The sequence below is a fragment of the Pagrus major genome, chromosome 6, assembly GCF_040436345.1.
Source record: "Pagrus major chromosome 6, Pma_NU_1.0".
Lineage (NCBI taxonomy): Eukaryota > Metazoa > Chordata > Actinopteri > Spariformes > Sparidae > Pagrus > Pagrus major.
This window is the reverse complement of record NC_133220.1, coordinates 3036848-3060307: the sequence shown is the minus strand read 5'-3', so window position 1 is coordinate 3060307 and position 23460 is coordinate 3036848. Positions and strand designations below refer to the sequence as shown.

At 40.5% G+C, this 23460-nt stretch overlaps 1 protein-coding gene and 1 long non-coding RNA gene across 2 annotated transcripts; both read right to left on the bottom strand.

Annotated features, from left to right (window-relative positions):
* Window positions 1-1234: 1234 nt before the first annotated feature.
* LOC140998864 (uncharacterized) lies at window positions 1235-2421 on the bottom strand. The gene is made up of 2 exons (XR_012179461.1): window positions 2328-2421; window positions 1235-2153 (listed from the first exon to the last, which is right to left on the bottom strand). It is a non-coding gene; the product is annotated as an uncharacterized lncRNA (long non-coding RNA).
* A 3203-nt stretch (window positions 2422-5624) lies between these two features.
* LOC140997602 (V-set domain-containing T-cell activation inhibitor 1-like) lies at window positions 5625-18855 on the bottom strand. Its single transcript, XM_073467548.1, has 5 exons — window positions 18687-18855; window positions 15611-15925; window positions 13671-13946; window positions 7788-8063; window positions 5625-5803 (listed from the first exon to the last, which is right to left on the bottom strand). The coding sequence occupies exons 1-5, from the start codon at window positions 18754-18756 to the stop codon at window positions 5625-5627; spliced, it is 1116 nt and encodes a 371-aa protein (XP_073323649.1). The 5' UTR covers window positions 18757-18855.
* Window positions 18856-23460: the final 4605 nt, after the last annotated feature.

Here is a 23460-nt window from a genome sequence, read left to right as displayed (position 1 = left end):
AAGTCCTTCCTGATGAAGATCTGCGCCACGTCTCTGTTTTATTGAGGGAACTACTTTAGTTCAAAGTGAACTGAACTTTCAGAGTCAAAGTCCAACAATCACAACATCCTGAAGGTTTCATGTCTGCACGAGCGTTTCTGTGAAACCTGTGCGTGTCTGCAGCAGGATGGAGACGACGCACACGCACGGACGCACGCACGCACACACACACACAGCAGTGATGACGACATCATTACAGAGCATTTCGAGATTAAAACTCAGCATCATCCAGCTGTAATTCTTCTGTAATCGATCCAATCAATACTATCGATGTGTGCTGATGATCAGGGTGCGTGTGTGACGTCACAGCGCGCTGAGCAGGTGTCTTGTACGCACTAAAGCAGGAAGCAGCTGATGAACATCCCGCATGTTTCCGCATTGTTCCGCTGCTCAGATGAAACAAAGTGAGAATTAAAGACTGTCAGTGAGTGATGATCAGTTTTCTTACCGTCTCCAGCAGCAGACGTTTCTCCAGAGCAGCTCAGCAGACAGAGACACACGAGAGGAAGAAGCTCCATAGTTGTGATGTCCTCTGAGGACTTCACCACACTGATGGTGTCTCTATGTGACGGAGCTTCACACACTCCTCAACACCCTGACTGGTTCATCACAACCTGTTTCTGCTCCTCAGCCTGAAGCTAAGGCACTTCCGGTACTAACATTTCAGAATAAAAGCGCCATCACCAGGCCTGCAGCTGCCATCGCATTTTGTCTGGGTGTTGGCCACTGAGAGGAGGGAAGTAACGAAGTACAAATACTTTGTTACTGTACTTGAGTAGATTTGTCAGGTGTCTGTACTTCACTGAGGTATTTATTTTTCTGACAATTATTGACTTTGACTCCATTAATAACAAATATCTGCAGGTGAATTTCGGTAATCTGGGACATTATTTGAGCTTCAGCCGTCAGCAGGTCTGGATCATGTTGTCTCCTCATAGACTCAGGCCTCGTTACACAGACATGAGGATTTCTTTACATTCAGCTGTAATCTCCATTCATGAAGCTGTCAGTGAGGTAAACTGTCTCTAGAAACCTTGTTTTAAAGAGGATTTATCTGCTCTGTTGTCTCTTTGGTGTCCTGACAGCTGCTGTAAAACACAGATCATCTCAGAATCACACCCATAAATTAAAATCACTTTTATTTCTTTGATCCCAGTTTGAACACAGAAACATCAGAAACAGTCACAACACACAGTTTTGACATTTTTCATGTTTTATTCAAACGTTTGTATAGAAATGATGAAGCGCTGCCTGAAGTGACATGAAACACTACAAGTGCATCATCAGTGAACAACAGAAACATCAGTGTGTAACTGGACCTGACAGACTGCCTGAGCACCTGGAAACATAATAAAGAACCAATACAGGCTCGTCCCAAATAATGGCAACAAATATAAAAGTCACATCATATTTACTTGCAGCTACAAAGTGTTCACACTGACTGACAGTGTTAACAGCAGCTTTAGTTCAGTGAAGTCTGATGGTTTTAAAGCACATGTGGAGCTCAGTCAGGAGCTTTAAGCGCCACAAGCAGTCTGATAATATTTGGTCAATAGACGGCATTTATACAGCACTGCTGCCCTCATTCATCCACTCACTCACTCACTCACTCACTCACTCACTCACTCACTCACTCACTCACCGATGGCAGTGAGCTACCATACAAGGTGCTGGTCTGACCATCGGGAGCAGTTTGGGCTTCAGCCTGTTGCTCGAGGACACTTGGACATGTGGACGGGAGGAGCAGATTATGAGGACATCTTATAAAAACAGTTGGTTTAGTTCAGGGACAGATTGAGGTCGTGTTAATGAGAAACATGCACATCGACAAACAGCCTTCATTTTTTTTTTCTTGCTTCCATCTCAACTATCTGCCTCAACACAACCTCAACCTGAAATTAATTTTAACTTTAAAACCGAGTTTTAATCCTCAAACTGCCTGAAATAAGAGAAGACCAGACAAAATGTCCTCACCATCATCCAGCATGGTGGAAACACACACAGCAGAGAACTTCACAGCACATGTAGAGCTGGTTACTGTTTGGATCAGTTGGATCCAGTGGTCAGTGGTGTTGCTGAACTGAGTTGAGACTGTAATCGTTTTATCTTCTCATCTGCAGGAAAGAAAACAAAGTTATATTCAAGAAAATCACAAATGTAAATACCAACAAGATGATTAATGTCTGAGAAAATAAGAAAACTGTCAAGACTCTAAACATGAGATAAATGTAAATAATGAGGTGTGTTGTTGCTCATCATGAATCTGTTGATACAATATTTAAACTTACTTTTCTTACGATTGTTGATGTAAAGCCCACCACCACCAACAACAACAGCAGCAACTAAAAGGAGGCTGACAACTCCAGCAACGATCCATCCATTGGACCCTGAAACAGATACAAAGTGAGTGCATCAGTCAGAAGGTCAGTGCAGATGATAAACAGCAGACTGGACCTCACAGCTCACACAGAACAACTAAAGGTGAGTCTGCTCCTGAAATCTGAACTTGTTTCACATGAAAACTCCACTGGGATGAATGTGAGCAGGAACAGTGATGTGAGCTCTGATCTCAGGTCCAGTTTCCTCCTGCTGGGCTCCACAGCTCAGAGGCTGCTTCTGGTTCTGGTCCCAGCAGTGAAGAAATAAATGGACTTAGTTACAGTCCATCACTTTGATCTGACAGTAAAAACACAGGATCATCTGATAAAATATAAAACTTCTTCACAATACTTTTACTGATACTTTTACACTTTTACTCAGGTGGACTTTTACTTGTAACAGAGTATTTTTACTTTGTGTTTCTGCTTCTTTCACTTCAGTAAAGTATCCGAGTACTTCTTCCACCACTGACTACTGTCCAGAAACATGAAGCTTAAAATCACTGTGAGCTTCTTGGTGCTGGTCGGCTCCACAGTTATTGGGCCTGATGGGAGCAGATCAACACACAGTCTGTAGATTATTGAAGTTGAGTCTCAGTAGAAGACTGAAGTTTTCACTCAGTTTGAAACATTTTTAAAATCTGATGAGGATCCTTTAGATCTGATTAATAAAAAGTGTGACTATATGTAATGAGAGGGACTTTTTACAGTGTAAAATGAGCCTGGTGCTGCCCTCTAGTGGACAAACTGTGTCATGAAGACTCTGATTCTCAGTCACAGTCAAACATCAGTAAATGTTGGAGGTGCTGAACATTTCTTCACTCCTGGTTTCAGGCTCAGACAGAAGAGGAAGACTCCTGCTCAGATGTATAAACCACAGTGTTACAGTTCATCTCATGTTTTCATCTTATTTTCACTTTAAGTCAAAACTTAATGCTGGATTTTAAGTTAATTCATCTTGTAATTAACCAACTCTGCTGCAGTTAATGAATAAAGTACCAGGAAGCTGTTTGTCATGTTGGACCTTCACTGCAACACAACGGTTATAATTACAAGTTTACATCGTCCAGTAAAAACTGCAGCTCCACAGCCTTTATGTTCAGTGTCATGAAGAAGTATCTGACTCCTTCCTGATTTATTCCATGTTTGTATATTTGTCACATTTAATTGTTTCACATGTTCAAACAGAATCAAATATGAGGCAGAGACAACCTGAGTTAACACAAAATACAGTTTCTAAATGATCTATTTAATTATTGAAGGTAAAAACCAGGACGACAAAGTCTTTTTTAAATCACTGAACACTAAGAATGATGTCACCATTAAGAGGCACATGGGTTTCAGCATAAATGAAGGTTTTCAGGCCCTAAATCACACCCTGCTTCTTCATCTATTTTACTGTCACTGGGACCATAACTGACTAAATGAACATCATGTTGAGTTGAAGAAGACTTGAAACTAGAGACTGAGGCCATGAACTCATCAGGAGACTGTTTACTGAGGGAATAAATCAGGTGAGAAGCAGCTTCCACACAATCACACCTCTTTCTGAACCCAGTGGAGTCGCCCCCTGCTGGTCGGTAGAAAGACTGCAGGTTTAAGGCACTTTCACACCTGAAGGCTTCGACTATATTTTATACAGTATAATACTGTATAATACAGTATCGGGACTGTTTTAAGTTTAAAAAGCTTTAAGTTGATAAAAAAAGATCACGACTCACTAAAAAATTATCTTGAATTGACATCACATGAGATTTGTTGTCTGATATATTTTTTATTTCACTAAAGTCAGAGAAAAAATGTGTTTTAAAATATGAAACATTAAGTGTTTAAAAGCTTTTGTTTGAGTCTCTGACAACAACTCAGATTAACAAACATTCAGAGACAGACGGGTACAAGTACTCAAGTACTGAGCTTATAATTGTACTCTAATTTATGTAACTTTATACTTCTACTTCACTATATTTCAGAGGTAATATTGTACTTTTTACTCCACTACATTAATCAGACAGATAAAGTTACTAGTTACTTTGATCTAGACTCATAAAATATAATTATATGTAGAGGTAAAGTTTGCTCCTAGTTTTCAGTCTGAGTTCAGTTTGTAGTTGAGAAATAAAATAATAAAGTCATCAGTGAGTAAACTCTTCTCTTCCTGTCTGAGTGTCTTCATGGTGTTTGTTGTGTGATTCATGTGTAACTCATATGTGAGTTGAATGCCGTTCATTGACTTCAGTTCAGCATCTAACACCATAATCCCACAACAACTCATCTGCACACTTGACCAGCTGGGGCTCAACACCTCCCTCTGCAACTGGCTGCTGGACTTCCTCAGTGAGAGGCCACAAGCAGTACGAGTCGGCAGCAACACCTCTAGCAGCATCACACTCAGCACAGGGGCCCCTCAAGGCTGTGTGCTCAGTCCCCTGCTCTTCACCCTGCTGACTCACGACTGCACACCAACCTACAGCACAAATCACATGGTGAAGTTTGCGGACGACGCAACTCTGGTGGGTCTCATCACCAAGGCTGATGAGTCCCACTACAGGAAGGAGGTCGACCTTCTGATCACGTGGTGCAGAGACAACAACCTCCTGCTGAACGTCAGCAAGACCAAGGAGATTGTTGTTGACTACCGGAGAGGCCACAGCCAACACCCACCACTGACCATCAATGGTGCTGCTGTGGAGGGAGTGAGCAGCACCAAATTCCTGGGGGTGCACATCAGTGAGGCGGGCCTGGTTCTAGGCTTGGGCACGGGGGGGGCAATGCCCCCACAAATGCTTCGACTGCCCCACCACCAGTGACGTGCGGTCAGGAGAGGCAGGGGAGGCAGAGCCTCACCTGTCATCATGGAAAAAATAAAATATATAATAAACAAATAAATTAAATTGTTATATTTATCAAATGGTTTGAACTATAAACTAATTTTCCATTTAACTTAAACAATTTGGATTGTTTTTTATTAAAAATTGCTGAATTTTCGCATTCCCGTTCAAATACGGGGAAGAGACGCGGGTGAGCAGCAGCAGGCTGAGCTCACCTTGGATTGGTCCCTCACAAACTGCTCTGCCGTCCAATGAGAGCGTGTCACTGTCTCTCTGTATGTCGCCAATCAAATGTTTCAAACACTTTAATATCTGCCCCCCTGACTTCCCTTAGTTTAGCTGATGTATATAATATATGTGTATAACCTGTTTCATGTGCTCAGCGATCTGACAGCGGCAGTGAAGAGGCGCTGGGTGAGGCAGGCAGCTCTCTGGCCTCCAGGCAGGGGGCGCTCCTGAGCCCAGAACCTCTAATGCTGCTAAGTGACAGCGAGCTGGCAACAGTCTCCATGGTTACGAGCGGGTCAAGTGCAGCGATATTTCCCCCTCTCGCCCCGCCTGGATTTACAATGGAGGACTTTATATAAAAGCTCAAACTATTTTCTAAACTGGACTTTCAATCGAAACAGGAGGTGATAAATAAAGCTCACAGGATCAAACAACACACGTTAGTGATTTAAAATTTAAAATGTACGATGCCAACAACATTGTAGCTTCACATTTAAACAGAAAACATTGTAGTGACTGGAGCAGCACCAGCTACGGACAGTGAGGGCGAGGTGGCGCAATGACTCATGGGAGTGTGATGTCAGACACTCATGAGGCTGTTATCGTTCAGATATGTGTCGTTTTATTACTTTCTGTACATGTTCTGAGTGTTGTGGTTGTGTCCTGTTGTGTTCTAAGGATGTGTGTGTTAAATTAACATAAATATAAGTTTTACATTGAGCCACCATGGCCGAACAGGATATAGCGGGTAATGAAATTCATCAAATGTTCGTATGTAAAGGGCGCCTTTAAAGTTTAATGAACCTGTGTGGTGCTGATGGGCCTGTCTGATGACATTGTCTTCATATTAAAGTGACTTTGGTAATTCTGTCAATCTAAGAAAAAATTAGTCAATAGCGCTTTATCGATGAAATCACGGCTGACCGGCGATGCTTACGCTTGGGTCGGTACCACAGGCTGGTAGACAGACTACACACATCAAACACTAACAACACTAATCCCTATGGCATCAACACAGTAGCATTTGGTGACCATCAACATTTCTTACTGCCCCCCAATCAAGACAGTGTAGAACCGGGCCTGCAGTGAGGACCTCTCCTGATCCACCAACACTGCATCACTGGCGCAGAAAGCGCAGCGGCGCCTCCACTTCCTCCGCAAACTCAAGCGAGCGAGAGCTCCTCCGTCCATCATGTGCACATTTTACCGGGGCACCATTGAGAGCATCCTGTCAAGCTGTATCACTGTGTGGGGCGGGAGCTGCACTGACTGCAACAAAAAAGCCCCGCAGCGCACAGTGAACACAGCTGGAGAGATCACTGGTGCCCCACTCACCTCCCTGCAAGACACATACACCACCCGCATCACCCGCAAAGCGACCGTGATGGTGAGCGACGCCAGCCGCCCCGCACAGTCTGTTCAGCCTCCTGCCCTCTGGGAGAAGATACCGGAGCCTCCGTGCTTCATCCACCAGACCCACAACCAGCTTCATCCACCAGACTCACAACCAGCTTCATCCACCAGACTCACAACCAGCTTCATCCACCAGACTCACAACCAGCTTCATCCACCAGACTCACAACCAGCTTCATCCACCAGACTCACAACCAGCTTCATCCACCAGACTCACAACCAGCTTCATCCACCAGACTCACAACCAGCTTCATCCACCAGGCCGTCAGGAAGCTGAACTCTCTCCCACTCCCCCAAAACACTCTGAACCCTGAACCTTCAGACTGACTGTCTTTTGTATTATTACAAATACATCACAGAAACTTTTTGCTGATTACTGACTGCCTTCTTTTGCACTACATATCATACAGAGACTGGACATACTGTACATACAGAAACAGTAGTTTTTTAATATATTTTATTGTCTATTTAATGTTAGTAAATGTCTTTATTTCTGTCGTGCACCTTATTCATACTTTAGTGTTAGGAAATGTCTTCATCTTGTGCTTGTGCACTTTATTTCTCTCACCGTGGGACAGTGAGAAACGTCTTTTCCATTCCTCTGTATGTCTGCTACATGTGGAGAAATTGACAATAAAAACTTGAAACTTGAAACTAATAAAAACTTCACAGTGTGTTTTGGTGAAATAATAATTCTTCAATTTAACAACATTTTTTCTTTTGGAAGTTAAATGTGACAGAGTGTCAGGATCAGGCTGCAGCAGACATTTATAAATCTGTTACTGAGTTTGTGGGTGAAGATCAGACCGATCTCAACATCCTGAAGACGTGTATGAAAACTCATAAACCAGCAAGAATTCAAATGATTGAAGTGTTAATACACTGCTTAGACTGATCTCACCATCAAGAGGCACATAGGTCTCAGCACCAGTCTGATGGCCGATTTCCTCCTGAGTGACGACACAGCGGAAGTTGTCGGTCTTGGTCAAAGCAGCTTGGAGGACGATGTCGTAGCTGTCTCCTCTTTCTGTGACCTTCAGATCTTTAACAGGGAGGATGTTTCCAGAACTGTCCTTCCACTCGACTTTAGGTTTTGGAGAAGCACCAAGGACTTCACACTGCAGCACCGTCCCATCATCTGATTTAATACTTGTGACAGATGGTTTTGAAGCTGCACCTGCGAAACAAAAGATGACATTAGATTTAATTTCAGCATCAGAAATGTAATATTGGGATGTTTTTTGTTCATCACATCTCTGCTTGTTGATTAGAGCGAGTTTAAGATGAAAGAAAAACACAAGAAACCAAAAAGTAATAAAAAGCATGATGAGGCTCAGTTACAGCTCCCAGCATTATTCAACAGAGGATCATATTTCAGACACATTTAACTTCTACAAAGAGTTTGTAACTATTTACAACTAAAACACTTTTTCTGACTCACATCATGACAGAAACACATCAACAGTGAAGACTTTACAGCAGCTCCTGAACTTTCTGTCGACACTGTCATCGAGGTGTTAGTTAAATAAAATCTTTATCACTGAGCTCGTAGTTAGTGACGTGTTGAACTGGACTGTATTATATTCAGACGTGTTTCTAATATTCTGACCCGTCATGTTTGTAAACAGGGAGGACAAAAAAACAGAAACACCTCTCAGTGTGATGTAGTTCAGTACAACACCACCTTTAACAATCCGTTTAACCAACGTTCTTTCGTTTTTTCGTTTCAAAACCAAATTAAAAAAACGGAAAAACAAGTTTGTTTTTCTGTTTTTCTCTTTTAAACCCAGAACGAAAAAACAGGAAAAACAGAATCACACAAAACCACATTTTGTGCCTGTTATTCTGTTTTAAATCAAAAACAGAATAAGCTGAAAATTAAGTTTTGGATTTTTATTGTTTTGTTATTTTGATATTCTGAAAATTCGGGGAGTGCTGGGAGATGTTTGGGAGTCAGAGGAAGGAAGTGAGCGGGAACTGGTCTGGAGATAAAGCGTCTCTGCAATGGCAAACTGTGTCTTTGTCCGGGGAGTCGCGGCTCAGCCTGAAGCCTGAATGTGATCATTACTGATTAAAACACGTGATACTGAACAGTTACAAGGAGGAAAACAACAGAGGCGAAATAAAAAAGACGAGGAGGTCCGATCCGTTACCAGGCAACCAGAAGATCCTTTGTAGCACTTAACGTCTGTTACACTACCGGAAGACAACACAACACATTTCTATTTCAAAATAAAAGCATTTGTTATTGTAACCTATTACTATAATTATTAATCTGTTGTCAGAGAAAAATATTTACAACAATATACTATCACATTTATTTTTACCTGTATAGGCCTCAGGTAGCGATGAGGAAAATAAATATGGCTGCACATCTGTCAGCTGCACTGTCAGCAGCTGTAGCTGCACCATGCAGACATGTCTCACACTTTATTTTGGAGGCTCAGGACGGACTAGATCATGATTGTATGCAGGCCCGGTTCTAGACTGTCTTAATTGGGGGTCAGTGAGAAATGTTGATGGTCACCAAATGCTGCTGTGTTGATGCCATAGGGATTAGTGTTGTTAGTGTGTGATGTGTGTAGTCTGTCTACCAGCCTGTGGTACCGACACCAACGTAAACATCGCCGGTCAGTCGTGATTTCATCGATAAAGCGCTATTGACTGTTTTTTTTTTAGATTGACGGAAATAGCAAAGACTAATAAATGTCTGATTTCAACGTAATAAAAGGTCGTGACAAGTATAATATAAAGACAATGTCACCAAAGAGGCAGTTCAGCACCACACGGGTTTGTCAACATTAGACCGAAACCTTATTCACGATCATTTGATGAATGTGATTACCCGCTATATCCTGTTCGGCCATGGTGGCGCAATGTAAAACTTATATTTATGTTACTTTAACACACACATCCTTAGAACACAACAGGACACAACCACAACACTCAGAACATGTACAGAAAGTAATAAAACGACACATATCTGAACAATAACAGCCTCATGAGTGTCTGACATCACACTCCCATGAGTCATTGCGCCACCTCGCCCTCACTGTCCGTAGCTGGTGCTGCTCCAGTCACTACAATGTTTTCTGTTTAAATGTGAAGCTACAATGTTATTGGCATTGTACATTTTAAACTTTAAATCACTAACGTGTGTTGTTTAAAGGGTTGAAGGTTGAAACCCGCTTCACAGCCGGTCCGGAGCCTGCAGCTGTGAGTGTTGTATCCTTTGTTCATTATTATTTACTTAGAAATCATTATTTATTTATGGATTCTATTTCATGATTTACATTCAGATAGCTTAAATATATCAGATAGATAATATTAAAATACAGAGTAAAAGTAAAGTTATTTCCACACATGATTTCAGTTGAGTTCAGTATGAGATGTTACACATTTAGACCACAAGGGGGCGCTCGGTCTGTTTAACGTCAGCTGAGAGGAGGTTAAAGTTCGAACCGTAGAAGAAGAAACAGTCAGTTGGAAACCGTTGGAAGTCAGAGATTGTTTTACTGTTAGTCGTCGTTTTTATTGAACTGTGATCGTCTTTTTCATCAGTAAACACCCGAAAAGACATCGAGAAGTCCTGCTTCGTTTTTTTTTTCATAGAAGCTGCAACTAGTTCCCACAGTGAGGTCCCGTGCGGCGGAGCGGGACAGAGACAAACTGCAGCAGCTGCCGATGGGACGATGCTACTACTAGCTGCTGCTAGCAGGCAGGCTAACAGCTAACTAGCCTGTGGCTAACAGCTAACTAGCCTGTGGCTAAAGCTGTGTGGAGGTCCCGTGGTATCTGATGTGATGCTAACAGAGAGAAGCTGCTACTGACTGTGTGCAGGGCGCAAGAGAGAGAGAGACCCCGGCTCTGATGGCAGAAGAGCCTGTGATTACTCTGAGCAGCGTTTATGGGAATAAATTACAATATAATATATTTGAATATACTTTTCTCTTTCTTCTATTCTTCTCTGCATAAGGCTGAAGTGCAGTCATTCATTCTGCCTGGAGAGTCTGCGATCTCAACTTTCCCGCTCACTTCCGGCGCCTCTGACTCGCAAACATCTCCCAACATTCCCCGAAATTTCAGAATATCAAAATAACAAAACAATAAAAATCCAAAACTTAATTTTCATGTTATTCTGTTTTTGTTTTAAAACAGAATAACAGGCACAAAATGTGGTTTTGTGTTATTTTCCTGTTTTTTCGTTCTGGGTTTAAAAGAGAAAAACGGAAAAACAAACTTGTTTTTCCGTTTTTTTTAATTTGGTTTTGAAACGAAAGAACGAAGGGTTCACGGATTTTTAACTGTGACCTCAGTAATAAACACACTTTCATCATTTACACATTTCAGACAAAGTCGACACAAACTGAACATTATAAAGTTCATAAAAACAGAATTAGTGGCAGAGCTGCTGTATTAAATTACAATATATACATAAACATATTTATACTACTGTACATACTGTATATATGTGATCTATAGTGTGACACTGTGTTCATATCAAACCTCCAGCTGTTTATTCTCTATATAACGTCTCACTGACGTTACTTTGCTCTGATACCTGCATTGTATATTTTGCCTTCTGTGCTGCTGCACGTGTTCACACTGTTTATATCTTAGTGTCTTCATCCCTCACAGTTTATTCTCTTTATTACACCTGAACATACTGTATGTACACAATCTGCTCACAGCTGCTTTTTACACCTCTGGTTGGACGTTAAACTGAATTTCTTTGTCTCTTTGTTAATTTACTCAGTGTAAATAAAGATGTATTGAATCTGATCTCAATAACAGTGGGTACGGAAAGTATTCAGACCCCTTTACATTTTTCACTCTGTTTCATTGCAGCCATTTGCTAAAATCAAAAAAGTTCATTTTATTTCTCATTAATGTGCACTCAGCACCCCATCTTGACAGAAAAAAAACGAAAATGTAGAAATTTTTGCAAATTTATTAAAGAAAAACTGAAATATCACATGGTCATAAGTATTCAGACCCTTTGCTCAGTATTGAGTAGAAGCACCCTTTTGAGCTAGTACAGCCATGAGTCTTCTTGGGAATGATGCAACAAGTTTTTCACACCTGGATTTGGGGATCCTCTGCCATTCTTCCTTGCAGATCCTCTCCAGTTCCGTCAGGTTGGATGGTGAACGTTGGTGGACAGCCATTTTCAGGTCTCTCCAGAGATGCTCAATTGGGTTTAGGTCAGGGTTCTGGCTGGGCCAGTCAAGAATGGTCACAGAGTTGTTCCGAAGCCACTCTTTGTTATTTTAGCTGTGTGCTTAGGGTCATTGTCTTGTTGGAAGGTGAACCTTCGGCCCAGTCTGAGGTCCTGAGCACTTTGGAAGAGGTTTTCTTCCAGGATATCTCTGTACTTGGCCGCATTCATCTTTCCTTCAATTGCAACCAGTCGTCCTGTCCCTGTAGCTGAAAAACACCCCCATAGCATGATGCTGCCACCACCATGTTTCACTGTTGGGATTGTATTGGACAGGTGATGAGCAGTGCCTGGTTTTCTCCACACATGCCGCTTATAATTAACGCCAAAAAGTTCAATCTTCGTCTCATCAGACCAGAGAATCTTATTTCTCATAGTCTGGGAGTCCTTCATGTGTTTTTTGGCAAACTCTGTGCGGGCTTTCATATGTCTTGCACTGAGGAGAGGCTTCCGTTGGGCCACTCTGCCATAAAGCCCGGCTGGTGCAGGGCTGCAGTGATAGTTGACTTTGTGGAACTTTCTCCCATCTCCCTACTGCATCTCTGGAGCTCAGCCACAGTGATCTTTGGGTTCTTCTTTACCTCTCTCACCAAGGCTCTTCTCCCACGATTGCTCAGTTTGGCTGGACGGCCAGGTCTAGGAAGAGTTCTGGTTGTCCCAAACTTCTTCATTTAAGGATTATGGAGGCCACTGTGCTCTTAGGAACCTTGAGTGCTGCAGAAATGCTTTTGTAACCTTGGCCAGATCTGTGCCACAATTCTGTCTCTGAGCTCCTTGGGCAGTTCCTTCAACCTCATGATTCTCATTTGCTCTGACATGCACTGTGAGCTGTAAGGTCTTATATAGACAGGTGTGTGCCTTTCCTAATCAAGTCCAATCAGTTTAATTAAACACAGCTGGACTCCAGTGAAGGAGTAGAACCATCTCAAGGAGGATCCGAAGAAATGGACAGCATGTGAGTTAAATATGAGTGTCACAGCAAAGGGTCTGAATACTTATGACCATGTGATATTTCAGTTTTTCTTTTTTAATAAATTTGCAAACATTTCTACATTTCTGTTTTTTTTCTGTCAAGATGGGGTGCTGAGTGTACATTAATGAGAAATAAAATGAACTGTTTTGATTTTAGCAAATGGCTGCAATGAAACAAAGAGTGAAAAATTTAAAGGGGTCTGAATACTTTCCGTACCCACTGTATGTGCTCATATTGTAGTCATGTATCATCACAGTTGTACGTAGTCATATCCAACATGAAGAAAATAATGAATGATGTAAATGATCCTTAAAGGTGAATTCAGACTGAACACAAAAGTTGATTTTATTCCAGTTAATTTAACAGCTGGAGAGTTTTTACAGTGAATGTTTCAGCAGCACAAACATGAACTCCACTTCTTCTTCTTATTTCCATCCAGAACACTTTTATCTGCTTTTTCTATTTTAAGTCTCAGAGTTTCTTCAGTTTGAAACATTTTCAACATGAACAGACTTTGAGCTGATTACCTGTGTGTTCAGTCTGAACTCATTATAGGATAATTATAATTGTTTGAAGATTAAAATACCACTGACCTGCCAAGTGCACAAATATCTCAGAACCAATCCTATGGCTGATTGTCTCCTGCGTAGCTACACAGCTATAGTTGTCAGCCTTCGTCACAGTTGTCTTGACAGTGATGTATGAACGACCTCCTCTTTCTGAGACCTTTGGCGAATCAGCAGGAAGAGTTTTATTATCACTGTCCTTCCACTCTACTGTAGGAAGTGGATCACCATGAGCTTCACACTGCAGCAGAGACCAGTCCTTTGTTTGATCAAGTATTGTGACAAACGGCTTTGGAGCTGCACCTGTGAACATAATATGAACAACACATTATAATAGTGATGCACAACATATATCAGCCTGATAAATTATCACATAACAGTGAAGACGAGAGCATCAAATATGTTGCCCCTGGTGAGGATGTTTTTTATAGTTTCAGAGGAAGACAACAAGATTGAAATTTGCAATACATGTTCCACCAGAGTTGACAGAGGAGGGGAAAAAAAGTTTTAACACAACAAATCTTATTAGAGCTGGAGAACATTAAATCATCCATCTTTTCTCACACCTGAGTCTTTTACCCTCCAGTGTGCATGAACTTCCAAAATCTTTTGTGATGTGAAATTATCAGCTATCTAATCGGTATCGGCCATGAGAAGAAAGTAATTATTGGTATCCACTGAAAAAAATCCATAATGTGCATCTCTAGAATAAAAAGGTCAATTTCAGCATTAAAAATGTAAAATTGGGATTGAACTGTAAAAAAAAAAAAAACTGTCTACAGGTAGAAGAGTAAAACACAGAGAACACAGTAATAGAAAAGCCTCCATTATTGTTTGAAAGTATGACATTTTTAACTTAATTTCTGCTACATTTTATGAGCTAAAATTAAAAAAATGAAAGACTGAATCTTCAAAGGTAACACACTTAATGTGTAATCAGGACTGAATAGTGTTGGTTAGAAATTGCTTTAAATATGTGGTCTGAATGCAAATTAATCATAAAATTTGATGAAAGGTGCTTTACAGCCAACAGAAGGCTGTGATACATTTAACTGCTGTGTTTTTATATATTTTCACAGTTTAATTCTTTCAAACGAGGGTGGACTAAATATTAGAAACACCTCTCAGTGCCTTAACACACTACTTAGACAATGCAGTTTAAAAGAAACACAAACTACAGTCTCCAAACTGACAGTAAGACTGAATCAACATCTCTCAACAGTTTCAACACAATCTGATCATTAAAACCTTCATGAAGATTAATTCCTGGTCTGTTTAATGAGACTGGTGAGTTTTATCTGTGTTACCTGATGAACTGGAATATTTAGTGTTTATAACTTTGAATGTGTTTTTGTCACTGAGATGATCAAAGCACAATATTTACAGTTTCTATTGACTGTCATTATAAATATAATATAAAGGCAGTTTTCAGTGTAAATCTTTAACACTGACACAAACTGAACAGATGTTGTTGTCTCCAGATGTGTAACACAGCAGAATGACACACAGAGGTTCAGCTCAACAGATGTGAGTGTGTTGAATGATACTGAGGCCTGTGGAGCTGATGGCAGCCATTTTCTATCAATGAGAGCTGGGGAGTGACGTCATCAGAATCAGGACTCACCTGGGATGTTTTCACCTGTTCTGTCTCTTAAGACTTGATCTGAAAGGCAAAACAAACACATGTTAGATTGTTTTGAAACAGACAGGTAATACTGTGTAAAAGTCATATTTCATCTACTATAGACGGCTGAAATTTCCTTGCACAGAGACATAATCTGCAGCGTGTCTCTGATATCAGGCATGTTTGATACAGAGGTCATCTCTCCAGATGTGGCTGCAGCTCTGTGGGCTCGAGGCCCTGCCAGATGTGTATTCTGACCACAACAAAAGTCCATCTGGGACTCTTGAACCAGTCGCAGCAGTAAATGAGCGGACATCTTTAACTGTTTAATGAAAGCACTCACCAACAACAAGCTCAATGATGAATGTTTGTCTCGGCTCAGGATGAGGAAAAATGCAGCTGTAGTTCCCGCTGTCGGCCATCTTTGTTTTTCTGATCTTTATGGAGGCGTTGCCGTTCATCATTTGATCTTGAAAATGTGAGACTCGATCTATGAACTGTGGACCTTGATTTGTGTGGCCGGCTGCATCATGAAAGAACACCTCCTTCTGACTTTCATCTTTCTTCCAGTCAAAGGCCTGTCCTGTGATGTCCTCCTTGTTGCTGAGGGAACAGGGTAAAACAGCATCATCATCTTCTTTCACGACCACTTTGACACCTGGAAGATAAAAACATGTGTTACTCAGTATGTTAACATGCAGAGTCACCAGGAAACAAAGTCAGATAACAACTTTACACACCACAACAATAACTCAACACCTGTTTCCTCTAACATAATAGTTTTGGTTGTGTCGTGCTTGTACTAATGTGGCACCCTGGTCATTTTAATAAGATATTGTTTGCATTGTTAACTGGGTCACCCCCTTCATTTTCTGATTAAATTTACCTGTGTAGACACACCTGATCCCGACCGGGCTGAAACAGTTACTACCTTACGCCAGTAGATGGCGGTAGCAACTGATAGCATGGTGGTTGCTGCTGGCAACCGTTGTCGTGGTAACCATTGTATCAAGTAAATTTAATTTATATAGCACTTTTCATAGATAAAATCACAAAATGCTTTACAACAAGGATAAAATGCAATAGAATACAGAGATCACAACAAAAAACACACAATGGCACAAATCCCGGTGGCTTCACAGAGGTCCCAGAACATCAACATCAGTAAAGAGCCTGTCTAAAAAGATTAAGTTCCCTCTTAAAACCTTCAGTGGATTCTGTGCTACGTAAGGTCAATGGTAGTGCCTTCCAGAGGCGAGGGGCAGAGGCCTGGAAAGAGCAGTCACCTCGTGTTTTAAAATGAGTGCAGGGACCATCAAGAGTTTCTGATCTGATGACCTCAGTGAGCGTGAGGGAGAGTAGGTCTCAGTAGCTCTGTGATGTAGGAGGGAGCCTGGTCACGGAGGGCTCGAAAAGTAAGTACTAAAATCTTAAAATTAATCCTAAAATTAATCAGTAACCAATGTAGGGAATATAAAATTGGGCTGATATGATCCCTTTTCTTCGATCCAGTTACGAGCCTTGCAGCTGCGTTCTGCACAGTTTGAAGGCGATTTACAGCCTTTTTGTTAAAACACATAAAAAGAGCATTACAATCGTCAATGCGGGATGAAACAAAGGCATAATTATCATCTCCATTTCAGGTCTTGAAATCATGGACCTCAGTTTAGCGATATTCCGCAGATGATAGAAGCAGTTCTTCACCAACTGTTTACAGTGGTGGTCCAGAGACATGTCCTCGTCAAACACAACACCTAGGTTTCGTAAGCTCGGTTGGACAGAGAGACCTAACTGACCTAAATGCTGCTTTATGGGGGGAATGGCACCATCTGGGGCAATAATCAGTGTTTCAGTTTTGGCATAGTTCAGTTGACCAGTGCAGCTGGTTTACATCCGATTCCGGACACTAATAAGTGTGTGTTTAAATGTTTATGTCTTTACAGACATCTTTTGTACATAATAAATTCCCCTTAACACCTGAAGTGGACGTCTAAAATTCAGTGTGTAACAGTATACAGTAAGTAGTACAGTAAGTATATTTAAGCTGTACAGTATAGTTAATTAGGTTTTTGTTATTGAGCCTTGTGTTTGAATTTTACAAAATGTATTCAGCTGGAAACTCTTCAGCTTTATAACACCAGGAGAAGTTGTAGTTTTATTCATTCATCTTGATTTATTGGACTGGATTCAAAGACACAACTAACCACCAAACTATCCTGTTCCTCAGCTGCAACACACAGGTTGTTTTTAACTTTGTAATTCAAATATGTTCACTGTACTTTCTAAAGGACATCAGATTAAAGCTTCACATGACACACACACACACACACTCTCTCTCTCTCTCTCTCTCACACACACACACACACACTCTCTCTCTCTCTCTCTCTCTCACACACACACACACACACACACACACACACACACACACACACGGTGCAGGTTGTTAATCTTGAGGCTGATGTACAGTTAAGTTTTCTGTCTGTTTGGGTGAATAAACCTGCGACCAGCTCTTATCATTTATCAGACGATGTCTCCTCACCAGTACTGACTACAACCACACAAACAGGTGTTACTACATTGTCAAAAAAATGAGTGTGAGTGTCAGAGAGAGGAGGACTACAACCAAAGCAGGAAGGAGGTGACGCACACACATACACAAAGTACAAACACACACTACACTTACACAAAATACACACACACACACACAATGATTAACTAATGATTAACTAATGATCTGACTTGGTAACTATTCAGTATCATGTTTCACACTGATTCATATATAACTCATGAATAAAGTGACTCTAACCCACAGATATTTATTTATGTATTAATGTATTTAATGTTTAATTGTTGAGGGACCAGTTTGTGTTAAACCTGCTGCACACTACAGCTTTTATAGCCGAAGCTAATCAGTAATGAACGTCACCATGAACTCATCATCAGCTGATGATTGATCGATAACGTGTCTCCCAGTCTGTCCTGTGGTAACTCATTATCTACTATATAGTTTATATGTAACTCATTAACGATCCAATAACTATCAAGTCCTTCCTGATGAAGATCTGCGCCACGTCTCTGTTTTATTGAGGGAACTACTTTAGTTCAAAGTGAACTGAACTTTAAGAGTCAAAGTCCAACAATCACAACATCCTGAAGGTTTCATGTCTGCACGAGCGTTTCTGTGAAACCTGTGAGTGTCTGCAGCAGGATGGAGACGACGCACACGCGCACGCACACGCACAGCAGTGATGACGACATCATTACAGAGCATTTCGAGATTAAAACTCAGCATCATCCAGCTGTAATTCTTCTGTAATCGATCCAATCAATACTATCGATGTGTGCTGATTATCAGGGTGCGTGTGTGACGTCACAGTGAGAATTAAAAACTGTCAGTGAGTGATGATCAGTTTTCTTACCGTCTCCAGCAGCAGACGTTTCTCCAGAGCAGCTCAGCAGACAGAGACACACGAGAGGAAGAAGCTCCATAGTTGTGATGTCCTCTGAGGACTTCACCACACTGATGGTGTCTCTATATGACGGAGCTTCACACACTCCTCAACACCCTGACTGGTTCATCACAACCTGTTTCTGCTCCTCAGCCTGAAGCTAAGGCACTTCCGGTACTGATATTTCAGAATAAAAGCGCCATCACCAGGCCTGCAGCTGCCATCGCATTTTGTCTGGGTGTTGGCCACTGAGAGGAGGGAAGTAACGAAGTACAAATACTTTGTTACTGTAATTGAGTAGATTGTTCAGGTATCTGCACTTTATTTTAAGTATTTATTATTCTGACAACTTTTGACTTTGACTCCATTAATAACAAATATCTGCAGGTGAATTTCGGTAATCTGGGACATTATTTGAGCTTCAGCCGTCAGCAGGTCTGGATCATGTTGTCTCCTCACAGACTCAGGCCTCGTTACACAGACATGAGGATTTCTTTACATTCAGCTGTAATCTCCATTCATGAAGCTGTCAGTGAGGCAAACTGTCTCTAGAAACCTTGTTTTAAAGAGGATTTATCTGCTCTGTTGTCTCTTTGGTTTTCTGACAGCTGCTGTAAAACACAGATCATCTCAGAATCACACCCATAAATTAAAATCACTTTTATTTCTTTGATCACAGTTTGAACACAGAAACATCAGAAACAGTCACAACACACAGTTTTGACATTTTTCATGTTTTATTCAAACGTTTGTATAGAAATGATGAAGCGCTGCCTGAAGTGACATGAAACACTACAAGCGCATCATCAGTCAACAACAGAAACATACATGAACTCTGAGAGCCACAATTCAGATATCAGACACCAACAGTAAACACTCAGTGTCCAGTTTATTAGGGACACCCGGCTCAAACTAAAATAAGAATAATGAAAACAGCTGCCAGAATAAGACACAAGAGTTCAACAGCTGCACAAACTGCAGCCTGCAAACTGATCATGAAGTCGAATCTTTGAACAACAAACTGAACATTAAACCTTCATGAAGGAGGATTTACTGCACGACTGTTGTATCAGACTGCATCAGCTTCAGCTCGCTGTACCTAATAAACTGGACACTGAGTGTAGAGTTCAGTGTGTAACTGGACCTGACAGACTCTGGATCAGAACCGCAACAAATACAAAGAAGCATTAAAATATAAAAATAAAATAAGCCTTCATAGAAAATAAAATAAGCCTTCATAGAAAATAAAATACTCCCATGGTAAATCATAATTATGAGATAAATCATAATTGTGAGATTAAGTCATTACTATGAGACAAAAAGTCAAATTTATCTCACAATTATTATTTATCTTTATTTTTATCCATCATTTATGAAGTTTTATTTACCAGTCCGACTCTTTTATCTCAAAATTATCATTTTTTAATGCGTAATTTTGACCCTTTTCAATTTTCTCTCATATTTATGAATTTTTATCTGAAAATTATCACTTTTTAACTCATAATTTCGATTTTTTGAATCTCACAATTTTTTTAATCTCATAATGAATTTGTTTACTATTGACTTTTAAACCTCATAATTTCAAGATTTTATCAAATAATTCTGACTTTTTCCTAATAATTCAGATTTTAATCCATAATTTCGATAATTTTTATCTCATATTTGACTTTTTTCTCACAATTTTGACCTTTTCATTTACTAATTTCATTTTTTAATCCAATAATTTCGATGTTTTATGTAATAATCTTTACTTTTTAATCTCATAATTGTGATTTAACATGGGAATATTTTGGGGGGCTTCCATAAGTCCCAAATAATACCAACACAAATATTATTGGTTTATTGGTTTTGAAGCACATGTGGAGCTCAGTCAGGAGCTTTAAGCACATCAAGCAGTCTGATAATATTTGGTGAATAGACGGCATTTATACAGCACTGCTGCCCTCATTCATCCATTCACTCACTCACTCACTCACTCACTCACTCACTCACTCACTCACTCACTCACTCACTCACTCACCGATGGCAGTGAGCTACCATACAAGGTGCTGGTCTGACCATCGGGAGCAGTTTGGGCTTCAGCCTGTTGCTCGAGGACACTTGGACATGTGGACGGGAGGAGCCGGGGATCGAACCACCGACGTGTTGTGGCACTTTTTTGGTCCGAGCCCCTCGGCTCTGAACACGAATATAAAACTTGGACGGTCTTGTTCTGGTTTCATTAAGTCCCTAATGACAGGATTCTGGGTCCTACACTTGACCTGGACACTATTTGTGACTGAGTGCTGTGAGATAAAGTCGAGGACTGTATATGTGTATATTTTGTATATTAATTGTGAGTTTGCTCTGTAGATCATCGAGCAGACATGCTGTGATCTTACTGTCTATGATCTGGATGAGGTTCAGGACATGAGGACGGTTCAGGGAGAGATTGTTGCCGTGGTAATGGGATATAGTGATGAAAGCAGAACGAGCTACATGCACATCGTCACCCAAACAACCTTCCTTGCTGCCATCACAACTATCTGCTTTAACACAACCCCGATCCTAACCTGAACCTCAGATTCATTTAAATGTTTAAACCAGGTTTTACTCCTCCAACTGAAATAAGTGACCAGACAAAATGTCCTCGCCGTCATCCAGCATGGTCTCAGACTCCAAGTGGTCCTGAACCTGGATCAGAAGGAAACAAAACAAAGTTATACTCAAGAAAATCCCAAATGTCTTGATCCTACTCAGAGTGTTAATACACAGAATGATTAATGTCAGAGAGAATAAAACAACTGTCAAGACTCTGAACGTGAGATACATATAAAGAATGAGTTGTGTCTGTTCATCATTAATATGTTGATACAATATTTAATCTTACCTTTCTTACAATTTAGTTTGATGCGACCCTTGACATGAAGCACAAATAGAAGAGTTACAACAGATCATTGATCATTTTCAACTCTAGCATTTTTTCCTAATTGTCCTTGCTCATAGTGAAATGATTTTCAGTCTTATTTCTATTCCTACCTATTTGCTGTGGTTCGACCTGCTCAGTATTAAAAAGCCAAAAAAACCCAAAACAATACTCCAATATGACAGGGGACATCACAGGGTTTGATTATCCTGACTTTTACTTATTTATACAGTGGCATTTATCTCCTGTTCACCTAAAACCTCTATTCTATTTGTGAAAATGAAAAAAAGGGCATTTTCACTGCTTTTTACACATCCAGACCACATTAGATCAGGTCCAGATCAAAAACCACTCTAGTTAAACTGGACTACAGTTTAATCCTGCAGCATCTTCTCTTTTTTCCATCTCTATTTTATACGTTCATAAAGTAAAGTACATTTCCTTCATTCAGCAGTCAAAGTTTGACTTTTAGTTTAGTCTACTAATTCTATCTTACTTGTTTTTTGTCAGAGTATTTAACCCGCTGAGTATTTAACCTGCTGAGTATTTAACCCGCTGAGTATTTAACCTGCTGAGTATTTAACCCGCTGTGTATTTAACCTGCTGAGTATTTAACCTGCTGAGTATTTAACCCGCTGTGTATTTAACCTGCTGAGTATTTAACCCGCTGTGTATTTGACCTGCTGTGTATTTAACCCGCTGTGTATTTGACCTGCTGTGTATTTAACCTGCTGTGTATTTAACCTGCTGAGTATTTAACCTGCTGAGTATTTAACCCGCTGAGTATTTAACCTGCTGAGTATTTAACCCGCTGTGTATTTAACCTGCTGAGTATTTAACCTGCTGAGTATTTAACCCGCTGTGTATTTAACCTGCTGAGTATTTAACCTGCTGAGTATTTAACCCGCTGTGTATTTAACCTGCTGAGTATTTAACCCGCTGTGTATTTAACCTGCTGAGTATTTAACCTGCTGAGTATTTAACCCGCTGTGTATTTAACCTGCTGAGTATTTAACCCGCTGAGTATTTAACCCGCTGTGTATTTAACCTGCTGAGTATTTAACCCGCTGTGTATTTGACCTGCTGAGTATTTAACCTGCTGTGTATTTAACCTGCTGAGTATTTAACCCGCTGTGTATTTGACCTGCTGAGTATTTAACCCGCTGTGTATTTGACCTGCTGTGTATTTAACCCGCTGTGTATTTAACCTGCTGAGTATTTAACCTGCTGTGTATTTAACCTGCTGAGTATTTAACCTGCTGAGTATTTAACCCGCTGTGTATTTAACCTGCTGAGTATTTAACCCGCTGAGTATTTAACCCGCTGTGTATTTAACCCGCTGTGTATTTAACCCGCTGAGTATTTAACCTGTTGAGTATTTAACCTGATGAGTATTTAACCTGCTGAGTATTTAACCCGCTGTGTATTTAACCCGCTGAGTATTTAACCTGCTGAGTATTTAACCCGCTGTGTATTTAACCCGCTGTGTATTTAACCCGCTGAGTATTTAACCTGTTGAGTATTTAACCTGATGAGTATTTAACCTGCTGAGTATTTAACCCGCTGTGTATTTAACCTGCTGAGTATTTAACCTGTTGAGTATTTAACCTGATGAGTATTTAACCTGCTGAGTATTTAACCCGCTGTGTATTTAACCCGCTGAGTATTTAACCTGCTGAGTATTTAACCCGCTGAGTATTTAACCTGCTGAGTATTTAACCCGCTGTGTATTTAACCCGCTGAGTATTTAACCTGCTGTGTATTTAACCCGCTGAGTATTTAACCCGCTGAGTATTTAACCCGCTGTGTATTTAACCTGCTGAGTATTTAACCCGCTGT